The following is a 12,298-nucleotide window of genomic DNA, read 5'->3' as shown; positions in this document are numbered from 1 at the left end:
ATTTTAAAAGGAAGGTTAATGTCAATTAATATCAAATTATTCAAAGGAAAAAGTTCACTCTTGTGTAGGTTCAATTTATAGCCAGAAAACTTACTAAAACAAGGGAGTAGAGAAAGTACAGAAGGTAACAAAATTTTGACATTAGAAATGTAAAGCAATAAGTCATCCACATAAAGTGAATCTTTGTGGGTGGTACCCTTCCGTAAAATACCAGTGATATCATTAGATTCTCAAAAAGCAACAGCTAAAGGTTCTAAGACCAGGCCAAAGAGCAAAGGACTCAAAGGGCAACCTTGCTTGGTTCCATGTTGAAGTTTAAATGGTTTAGAATTCTGAGAATTAGTAAGAACCTGAGCAGAAGGAGATAAATACAGTAATTTAATCCATTGAATAAAGTTGGACCCAAAATTAAACTTTTCTAAAAGTTTAAATAAATAATGCCATTTAACCTGATCAAAAGCCTTCTCAGCATCTAAGGATATCACACATTCCAATATCTCCTTAGAAGGGGAATAGATAACATTTAATATCCGGCAAATATTAAAATGGGAATCTCGATTTTTAATAAAAACCAGTCTGATCGTCAGAAATGATAGATGGTAAGATCTTTTCAATCCTACGAGCCAGAACTTTAGATAGGGTTTTAGCATCAACATTAAGTAAGGAAATTGGTCTATATGAAGAACATTCAATTGGGTTCTTTTTTTTAAAAGGATAAGCAAAATAGAAGCTTCGCAAAAAGATTGCGGCAACCTACTTGACTTAAAAGAATCTGAAAAAACTGAACATAAATGAAGTATAAGCAAAGAAGAAAAAGCCTTATAAGAGCTGGAATGTTATGATGAGGTTGTATAAGGCATTGGTGAGGCCGAATCTGGAGTATTGTGTTCAGTTTTGGTCACCAAATTACAGGAAGGATATAAATAAGGTTGAAAGAGTGCAGAGAAGGTTTACAAGGATGTTGCCGGGACTTGAGAAACTCAGTTACAGAGAAAGGTTGAATAGGTTAGGACTTTATTCCCTGGAGCGTAGAAGAATGAGGGGAGATTTGATAGAGGTATATAAAATTATGATGGGTATAGATAGAGTGAATGCAAGCAGGCTTTTTCCACTGAGGCAAGGGGAGAAAAAAACCAGAGGACGTGGGTTAAGGGTGAGGGGGGAAAAGTTTAAAGGGAACATTGGGGGGGACTTCTTCACACAGAGAGTGGTGGGAGTATGGAATGAGCTGCCAGACGAGGTGGTAAATGCGGGTTCTTTTTTAACATTTAAGAATAAATTGGACAGATACATGGATGGGAGGTGTATGGAGGGATATGGTTCGTGTGCAGGTCAGTGGGACTAGGCAGAAAATGGTTTGGCACAGCCAAGAAGGGCCAAAGGGCCTGTTTCTGTGCTGTAGTTTCTATGGTTCTATGGTACTTCTCTGACATGACGCTTTTAAACTTAGCAACGCTCCCTCAAGATCTCTGCCGAGAAATCTTAAACAATTCAAGTTTTCTTACCATTATAATCAATCATACCTTTCCGATGGGATTCACGAATTATAAGGTCCTTTGTTCGAAATTCATGAAAACGAATTATTACTGAAAGAGCAACTTTTATGTGTGTTGGTTGAATTTCCAGCATCTGCAGAATTCCTGTTGTTTGTATTACTGAAAGAGGTTTGCTTCCAAACATTCTGTTCCCAGGTGCTCTGTGCGCTCGGTCAATCATTGGTGTCGATTTTAAAATATCAGGGAATAACTGAACCAGAAAGTTTGCAAAAAATTCCGTAGGATGATCACCTTCAGTTAACTCTTTGAGACCAAGAATTTGTACGTTATTCCTTCCACTTCTGTTTTCTAAATCAGTAATTTTCTGTCTTAGTTCTTCGTTAACCTTGGATTATTTTTCTTAACGCTTTTGCAGGTCTTCCATTTTCTCATCCAGAATTGACAGGATTTTTTCATTCTCTTTTATCCGTTTATTGTGCTCAGTTAAGGGTTTTTAAATAGAATCCAGTTTTGTCCTTAGTTCTTTAATTTCAGAGCCGAGTTGTTCAAATTCTTTGGAGGATTCTTATGAATCGCTGGAATTCCTCGGACACTTCTTTTCTGTGTTTTTCCAGCAATTCAATAACATTGCCTTCCAAAATAAATTTCTAGTCCTAATTGATATCTGGCAATATTTTCCTTGTGACAGGAATTGTAACCAGATGCCTACTGGAACTGAAGCGAAAAAAAAGTTAAAAACGAGAATGTTTGGAAGGGGAAAATCAGCTACAGGGATTATTCAAAGAAACTCAGCAGGGCATCTGAGGTGGAAGAAGAAGTTGTCAAAGGTATTTTCCAAAACATTGCTTTGTAAGACCAGCTGTGGATTCAAAATGAATGATAAATTAGGGTTTAACACCACCGCGATGTGCGCTGATAATGTCAACACCCAAGTGCAGAGGGAAGACAAACCCTGATGTAGAGATGGTGACCAGAACTTATTTATAAGAATCCCTACGGAACATTGGTGTCTCGACACCACGAGGCATAATATTCTCAAAACTAGGACCCCACAATTAATGCTCACCAGTGTCCGCTAAAGTAGTAGGGAATACGAGCCTATCAAAATAATCTTAACAAGTTTAAACAGAAAACACTAGGCGACTGCATTACAAAAGAGAGGTTGCTGGAGAAAAACACAAGGAACCCTAAATAATTAAGGACTCTTATTAAACAACAATTAACTAATTTGAGTGCTCTAAAAAAATCAGAGCCCCTCACTCTCCTGTTCCCTGCAAAGGTCCGAAGAGCTCATTACAAACATATCATAATACTGTAAAAATTAATTTAAAATTTCATGAGAGCCAGCTACTTATTTTTTTTTCTAAGTTAAGTATGGCATGTTCAGGTCTTGTGGCAAAATCACCATTTTGTCTCAGTAATCATCAATAAAAAGTCAGGAGAAATATGGTTTTGGGTTTTGATGTACGTCTCCTTAATACAAATCATTCTATCAAATATTTCTCTGTTAAGCAAGCGAGGACTGAGGCTTTTAAAGATTGGATTTTTAGCTTTATTTGTCACGTGCATGGGAACATCAAAACATGCAGTGAAATGCCTGCAGTCCAAGGATTGTGCCGGGGGGGGGGGGGCGGGTCTCAAATATGGCCTTGCTTCTGGCGCCAGCAATCACCTGGCTGTAGTTCTACTCCCTGCGCATCTGTGAACAGTTGAGATCCTACTGTACTCTTCATTTAAATGATTATTAACACCTCTAACTTCCAATAGACCAAAGTAATTCAGTGTGTCCCAATGTCATTAACTCTCAAAAAATGTAAACGCAGAGCGGGTCTGATGAGGAGATGGGATTAAGCTTAGGCAGAACATCAGAAAAGTTGAGAAAAAACAAGTGCTGAAAATTAATTCAGTAGAATAAAAATGGAAAAATACACATATTAATGAAATAGTCTTTTACTGAATCATAAAAACATCAAACTCAGTTCAGTTTAATGTGTTAGTGTAAGGCCTCATTACCAGTGCAGAGTCTTGCATGGCTGTTCACTGGGACTAAATTCATACTGAATATATTTTGCAATCACTAAATATAGATTTGGAAGAGAACATAGTTTAAAGGTCCCAGAAAATGTGCATTGCTCACCTACAAGAAGTAGGTGGCTAGAGGTAAAATATTGTTCTGTTTGCAATTTTTGCAAAATAGACAATTCCTACATTAAACCACCACCTAAATGCAAACTACTGAACCCAGTGGAAAATTTTCATAATGTTTGAACTACATTGAGCTTCTTTTCACATGCATGGGCTATCAACAGCTATTGCTATTCATTCACTAGTTTATTTAATGTTTGCTATAACTAACAGCAGGATATGTTCTGTTAATGCATGGTCAAGGCCTCACTAGCTTTTTTCAGTCTCTTCAGGCGGTTGGAGAGGAACTGGCGCTTCTCGAAGATACCTGCCTCTTCCATCAGCAACATCTCAATCTGATCCCTGCACTGCAGCAACAGCAACATTTTACATTGTAGCTTGTCTGCCAACTCCTGCAGCAGGTGAAAGTTAATGGCCATTGGCACTATATCAGCCAGTCGGTTCAAAGCAATCTGAAATATAAAGTGGATCCACCATCAACCTTCTGCAAGTCTTTGCTGCAGGTGAGGACTGAGGCTTTTAAAGATTGGATTTTTAGCTTTATTTGTCACATGTGCATGGAAACATCAAAACATGTAGTGAAATGCCTGCAGTCCAAGGATTGTGCTGGGGGCAGTCTCAAGTGTGGCCCTGCTTCTGGCGCCAACAAAGCATGTCTCCAACTCACTAACCTAACGGCCTGAGCACTGAGAGGAATCCCATGCTGTCACAGGGAGAATGTACAAACTCCTTACAGGCAGCAGTGGAAATAGACCCAGATTAGTGATCAATGGTGCTGTAAAGCAATTGCACGAACTGCTGTGCTACCAAGCCACCCTTTTGAAGCACCTTGTGTACTTTCAGTGTACAACATTGTGGTATTATGACATAGTAAGGAAAAGGTAAGAGAAACAATACACTGTACTACATTAACCAGGTTTACCAGAGTCTTATTTCCTGGTGCCAGAGTCTTTTTGCCGACTCAGGCGACTTTTTCCAGTTCGTCTGCAAAATGGGTTATTCTTTCTCTTTTTTAAGGTCTCTCTTTTCTTCTCATTGTGTGTGGGGTCCTGTTGGAGTCTATGATCTACAGATTTAGCTCAGACTATGGTTTTCTACGCGCAGTGAATTCCTGTTTTCGGACTCGCCGTGTGGCCTGGTGTTTCGATATCTCCAGGTGCGGCCTGGAAGAGGTGTGCCTTTGGGTGTAGCCCTGTGGACAACCTGAAGGCCCCTGCACTCGATCCCTCTCTTTCTCTTGATGGTGAGTAAAGGTCAGTCGGTCCTCGAGTCGGGGAGCTCAGACAAGCAACATGGCAGATTGTAACATCGAAACAGTGAGCTGTTCGTCTCTCCTTTTTTTGTTGCAGGAGCAATAACTCTCTGCCACTTGCTAGTGAGAGGGAGAGCCTGTCTGAGATGTTGAAGTGTTGGGATGGACAGTAGTTTTGATGGATTCCAGATTGTGGTTTCTGGGGTCTTGCTATTGTGTGTATGGTGGGGGTGGTGGGATTTGATGCTTTTGCTGGACAAAGTGGGGGGAGGGGGAAGGGAGGTTGATGCTTTGCTATTGCCTGTGAATGGGGGGGGTGGATTGTGCTTTGTGGTTCTAACATTTTCTGCCTTCATACTTTGGGGTTTTTTCCTGTTCTGTGGATGCCTGTGAAGAGTATGAATTTCAGCCTGTATATTGTATACATTCTCTGATATTAAACTGAACCACTGAGTCACAACAGTGTTTCATAAACATTCTCAACAACAATCCAACCACACATTTAGGATGGGTGAAGGGGTTTCTGCTAAAAATAACTTGGGCATCTTTGGTCTTTTACACCAGTTTATTTTGTTCCTGGAAGCACTTGCTGCTCCATACCGTTAGGCTGTGGTGACCTTTGCCCTCCTCATGTTCAGAATGCTGTGTACATGCAGAGAAATCAATCTAGACCTACTGAAGGGAGTAGCACTGTTAGTTTATTGTTAAAAATCTAGTTGTATTAGTTGGCTAGCTCATCTTAAAATAGGCCTTCAAATGAATTGACATTCTGGTCATTTCTTTGTTTTTAACAAAATCTTCTGGGGTTTCCTCGTCTTCGTCTGATTCTTCAGATGTGTCCTGAATCTCCTTCAGCTTTTTGCAGTAAATGGAGTCCTGAGTGTAGATCAGGCTTTCCATTTTGAACAAAGTCTTCAGCGTTTTCTCCGCTTCCATTTCCTGCTCCTCCTGAATAACATCGATCATTTTCTGCAGAATACAAGTTGTTTGTAAGTATTGGTAGAGTACCCCTTAACCAAAAGGCTTGGGCCAGAAGTTCTTTGGATTTTAAATTTTTCCTCCTCCTGAAGTCAATAATCAGTTTCTTGGACTTGTTGACATTAAGTAGTTATTGTTATGGCACCACTCAGCTCATTTTCAATCTCGCTCCTACATGTTGATTCTCCAACTTTGCAAAGCTAGTAGAGCAGGGGGCTAGGCACACAACCTGTTCTAAAGGAATGCCCTATTCTGAGGCTATGCCTTCTGGTCCTAGACTTCCACATCCACAATATCTATGCCTTTCAATACTTGGTAGGTATTTGATAGTTGATTTTCTGTCCCCTTCAATGATACTGCTTTCCCATACACTCCTTCAAAGTGCATTATTCACATCTCATTAAACTATACCTAGCAAGACTTTTCCCTCAAAAACTACAACTGTTCTTTTGAGTTACTCTAGTTGCAAAGTGAAGAACACACTGAGGTACATGGAACGAGCTGCTAGAGGAATTGGTAGAGGTGAATAAAATTGTAATATTTCAAAGACATTTGGACAGGCACATGGATGGAGGGAGATGGGTCAAACACAACCAAAATGTAACATTTCACACCTGAGTTAAATTCCACCTGCCATTCCCAGTTTCCCAGTTGATCAAGATACAGCTGTACCTTACATAACCTTCACTGTCCACTATAATACCATTCTTTTCAGTCGTGATGAAGGGTCTCAGCCTGAAATGTAAACTGTATACTCTTCTCCATTGATGCTGCCCGGCCTGCTGAGTTCCTCCAGCATTGTGTGTGTGTGTGTGTGTGTGTGTGTGTGTGTGTGTTACTTACTCAGTTTTCCAGCACCTCTTGTTTGTACCATTTGTTTTTTTTGTCATCTAAAAAGCTACTAAGCATGTCAACTACATTCTCATCCAAATCCACAACAGTGGGCTAGGAATCGATCCTTGTGGCACATCACTAGGCAGAGTTTTACAATTTTCCAGGTGTTTCATTGTTACCATTACTTAAGTTGTTTTTTTTAATTACTCCATATTTTGTTTAAATTAGCTGAGTTTCAATTCTCCAGTAGCTGAGGTGAGATTTGAACTCGTGCCATTAGATCACCGATCCCAACCTCTCGAGCTCCTCAATTCTTTCTAAATATTACCAGTCATTTTCCCTGGGAGATTCTGCTTTCCAGATTCAGCATCCTCTAATGGATTTTAGACACATCACTTGTTCCCAGCCCTTCGCCAATGGAAAAACAGATGTCAACTATCCACGTACCTGGACAGATCTCAGTAGGTTCGGCAGACATTTAAAGTGACAGAAAGTCAGATTTTTAAGCACTGACTGGACCAGATCTAAAAAGAAAATAAGAGTGAAGTCAGTCAGAGAATTATAATGTCTTGATTGTGTTTTAAATGACTTACAAGTAAATCCTGCTTAAAAGGCAAAAGCACTCGCACTCAATGGCCACTCTGTTAGGTACACCTGTACGCCTACTCGTTAAAGCAAGTATCTAATCGGCCAGCTCAATGCATAAAGCTTGCACACATGGTCAAGAGGTTCAGTTGTTGTTCAGACCAAACATTAGAATGGGGAAGAAATGTAATCAAATCACTTTGACCACGGAATGCTTGTTGGTGCCAGACAGGGTGCCTTGAGTATTTCAGAAACTACTGATCTGGGAATTTCACACACAGCAGTCTCTAGGGTTTACAGAGAATGGGCAGCAGATCAGTGTGCAAAAACACCTTAATGACAGAGGTCAGAGGAGAATGTCCTCTGAAACTGACAGGGAGGTGACAGTAACTCAAATAACGATGTATTACAACAGTGGTGTGCAGAAGAGCATTTCTGAATGCACAACATGTCAAACCCTGAAGTGGATGGGTTACAACAGCAGAAGACCACAATAATACACTCACTGACACTTTATTAGGTACAGGAGGTGCTTAATGAAATAGCCACTGAGCGTTAGTCCAGAGATAAATATAAACAACATAGGATCATTCATTTGAACTTTAGAGTTCTAATGGCACAGCCTGAGCATTTGGAAATGATGAACACAATAGGTTCTGCAGATGCTCGACATCCAGAGCAACACATGCAAAATGCTGGAAGGACTCAGCAGCTCAGGCTGTTCTGTCTATGTACTGGGATAAACCATCGACACTTTGGGCCAAGACCCTTCATCAGGTCTGGAAAGGAAAGGGGAAGAAAGCAGATAAAAGAAGTGGGGAGTGAGGGGAAGGAGTACAGGTAGGCAGGTGTCTGGTGAGACCAGGTGAGGAGGAAGGTGGGTGGGTGTGGGAAGGGAATGGAGTAAGAAGCTAGGGAGTGATAGGTTGAGTAGTAAACGACTAAAGGAGAAATAATCAGATAGGGGAGGACAGTAGACTCTGGGAGAAAGGGAAGGAGGAGGGGAATCAGAAGGAGGTGATGGGCAAGTGAGGAAAGAAGATGTAAGAATGGAGCCAGAATGGGGAATGAGAAAAGAGAAAAGGAAGAGAGGGAAGAAATTACCAGAGGTTAGGGAAGTTCCAGGGCCTGAGCTCCTGTGTTCTTCCAGTATTTTGCATGTGTTGCTCTGGATGTCGAGCATCTGCAGAACCTATTGTGCTTATGGTTTTCAGCCGCTTCCAAATGCTCAGGCTGTGCTGTTAGAATTCTACAGTTCAAATGAATGATCCTGTGTTGTTTTTATTTATCTCTAGACTAACACTCCGTGATGAAATTCCTCTCATCAGGTTCCCTCTTCTCCAGCCATAAGACCATAAGACACAGGAGCAGAATTAGGCTATTCAGCCTGTTGGCTCTGCTGCACCATTCTAACATGGCTGACCCCAGATCCCACTCAACCCTGTAGACCTGCCTTCTGACCATATCATTTGATGCTCTGACTGATCAAGAAATGATCAGCTTCCACCTTAAATATACCCACGGACTCGGCCTCCACTGCAATCTGTGACAGAGCATTCCACTACTTTATCTCTTTCAACAATCAACTTCCCAGCTCTTCACTTCACCCCAGCCCCACTCCCGGTTTCACTTATAGAACATAGAACATAGAATAGTACAGTACAGTACAGGCCCTTCGGCCCACAATGTTGTGCCGACCCTCAGACCCTGCCTCCCATATAACCCCCCACCTTCAACTCCTCCATATATCTGTCTAGTAATCTCTTAAACTTCACTAGTGTATCTGCCTCCACCACTGACTCAGGCAGTGCATTCCACGCACCAACCACTCTCTGAGTAAAAAACCTTCCTCTAATATCCCCTTGAACTTCCCACCCCTTACCTTAAAGCCATGTCCTCTTGTATTGAGCAGTGGTGCCCTGAGGCAGAGGCGCTGGGTATCCACTCTATCTATTCCTCTTATTATCTTGTACACCTCTATCATGTCTCCTCTCATCCTCCTCCTCTCCAAAGAGTGAAGCCCTAGCTCCCTTGATCTCTGATCATAATGCATACTTTCTAAACCAGGCAGCATCCTGGTAAATCTTCTCTGTACCCTTTCCAATGCTTCCACATCCTTTCTATAGTGAGGTTACCAGAACTGGACACAGTACTCCACGTGTGGTCTCACCAGAGTTTTATAGAGCTGCATCATTACATCGTGACTCTTAAACTCTATCCCTCGACTTATGAAAGCTAACACCCCATAAGCTTCCTTAACTACCCTATCCACCTGTGAGGCAACTTTCAGGGATCTGTGGACATGTACCCCCAGATCCCTCTGCTCCTCCACACTACCAAGTATCCTGCCATTTACTTTGTACTCTGCCTTGGAGTTTGTCCTTCCAAGTTGTACCACCTCACACTTCTCTGGGTTGAACTCCATCTGCCACTTCTCAGCCCACCTCTGCATCCTATCAATGTCTCTCTGCAATCTTTGACAATCCTCTACACTATCTACAACACCACCAACCTTTGTGTCGTCTGCAAACTTGCCAACCCACCCTTCTACCCCCACATCCAGGTTGTTAATAAAAATCATGAAAAGTAGAGGTCCCAGAACAGATCCTTGTGGGACACCACTAGTCATAATTCTCCAAACTGAATGTACTCCCTCCACCACCACCCTCTGCCTTCTGCAGCCAAGCCAATTCTGAATCCACCTGGCCAAACTTCCCTGGATCCCATGCCTTCTGACTTTCTGAATAAGCTTACTGTGTGGAACCTTGTCAAATGCCTTACTAAAATCCATATAGATCACATCCACTGCACTACCCTCATCTATATGTCTGGTCAGCTCCTCAAAGAACTCTATCGGGCTTGTTAGACACGATCTGCCCTTCACAAAGCTATACTGACGGTCCCTGATCAGACCATGATTCTCTAAGTACCCATAGATCCTATCTCTAAGAATCTTTTCCAACAGCTTTGCCACCACAGACGTAAGGTTCACTGGTCTATAATTACCCGGACTATCCCTACTACCTTTTTCGAACAAGGGGACAACATTTGCCTCCCTCCAATCCTCCAGTACCATTCCCGTGGACAACGAGAACATAAAGATCCTAGCCAGAGGCTCAGCAATCTCTTCCCTCGCCTCATGGAGCAGCCTGGGGAATATTCCGTCAGGCCTCAGGGACTTATCCATCCTAATGTATTTTAACAACTCCAACACCTCCTCTCCCTTAATATCAACATGCTCCAGAACATCAACCTCACTCCTATTGTCCTCACCGTCATCAAGTTCCCTCTCATTGGTGAATACCGAAGAGAAGTATTCATTGAGGACCTCACTGACTTCCTCAGCCTCCAGACGCATCTTCCCACCTTTATCTCTAATCTGTCCTACCTTCACTCCTGTCATCCTTTTTTTCTTCTCATAATTGAAGAATGCCTTGGGGTTTTCCTTTGCCCTACTCACCAAGGCCTTCTCATGCCCCCTTCTTGCTCTTCTCAGCCCCTTCTTAAGCTCCTTTCTTGCCTCGCTATATTCCTCAATAGACCCATCTGATCCTTGCTTCCTAAACCTCATGTATGCTGCCTTCTTCCACCTGACTAGATTTTCCACCTCACTTGTCACCCATGGTTCCTTCATCCTACCATTCTTTATCTTCCTCACCGGGACAAATTTATCCCTAACATCCTGCAAGAGTTCTCTAAACATCGACCACATGTCCATAGTACATTTCCCTGCAAAAACATCATCCCAGTTCACACCCGCAAGTTCTAGCCTTATAGCCTCATTTTCCCTTCCCCAATTAAAAATTTTCCTGCCCTCTCTGATTCTATCCTTTTCCATGATAATGCTAAAGGCCAGGGAGCGGTGGTCACTGTCCCCCTGATGCTCACTCACTGAGAGATCTGTGACCTGACCCGGTTCATTACCTAGTATTAGATCTAGTATGGCATTCCCCCTAGTCGTCCTGTCAACATACTGTGACAGGAATCCGTCCTGGACACACTTAACAAACTCTGCCCCATCTAAACCTTTGGAACTAATCAAGTGCCAATCAATATTAGGGAAGTTAAAGTCACCCATGATAACAACCCTGTTATTTTTGCACCTTTCCAAAATCTGCCTCCCAATCTGCTCCTCTGTATCTGTGCTTCTACCAGGGGGCCTATAGAGTAACTGCTCCCTTCCTGTTCCTGACTTCCACCCATACTGACTCAAAAGAGGATCCTGCTACATTACCCACCCTTTCTGTAGCTGTAATAGTATCCCTGACCAGTGATGCCTCCTCTCCTCCCCTTTCCCCCCCTCTATCCCTTTTAAAGCACTGAAATCCAGGAATATTGAGAATCCATTCCTGCCCTGGTGCCAGCCAAGTCTCTGTAATGGCCACTACATCATAATTCCATGTATGTATCCAAGCTCTCAGTTCATCACCTTTGTTCCTGATGCTTCTTGCACTGAGGTACACACACTTCAGCCCTTCTACCTTACTACCTTTACACTGTTTATTCTGCTTCTCTTTCCTCAAAGCCTCTCTATATGTTAGATCCGACTTTACTCTGCACTTCTTTCACTGCTCTGTCGCTCTGGGTCCCAACCCCTTTGCAAATTAGTTTAAACCCTCCCGAACCATTCACTCAGTAGCCACTTTATTAGTACCTCTTGTACCTAATAACGTGGCCACTGAGTGAACAGATGAAGCAAGGCATTATTACATGAGTGTTCAAAGCTTTTCTGCTTCATGGTTATGGCTTGCTGTCAGTTGTACACATACCTGATATTTCTTTTAGCATGGTTAGAGAGTAAGGTTGCTTCTTCAGGATCAGACTCTTGGCGAGTGACTCAAAGATCTTGTAATTGGTAAATCCAGGTAATTCTCTCCCACGGGACATTGCAAAGTGTTCTGTTACTGTAGCTTTCATTAGCTTTTTGGCTGGACAGAAAGACAGAAGGTTGAAGAATAAAGCCTTTTTATGGCTTACTTTTATACCTTGACTATTGTTTTTTTTAAAA

General features: G+C 42.1%; 1 protein-coding gene across 1 annotated transcript in view; it reads right to left on the bottom strand.

Moving 5' to 3' along the window:
- Nucleotides 1-3,719: 3,719 nt before the first annotated feature.
- LOC140198859 (interferon-induced GTP-binding protein Mx-like) overlaps nt 3,720-12,298 on the bottom strand; it is a 32,038-nt gene continuing 23,459 nt past the window's right edge. The window contains 4 exon segments of the mRNA XM_072260015.1: nt 3,720-4,095; nt 5,634-5,862; nt 7,153-7,229; nt 12,060-12,218. Coding sequence (XP_072116116.1) covers nt 3,869-4,095; nt 5,634-5,862; nt 7,153-7,229; nt 12,060-12,218 — 692 coding nt within the window. The 3' untranslated portion in view covers nt 3,720-3,868.

Source organism: Mobula birostris, chromosome 6 (assembly GCF_030028105.1).
Source record: "Mobula birostris isolate sMobBir1 chromosome 6, sMobBir1.hap1, whole genome shotgun sequence".
In the NCBI taxonomy this organism is placed as follows: Eukaryota; Metazoa; Chordata; class Chondrichthyes; order Myliobatiformes; family Myliobatidae; genus Mobula; species Mobula birostris.
Note: the sequence above shows the minus strand (reverse complement) of the source record. Positions and strands in the feature narration are given on the sequence as shown.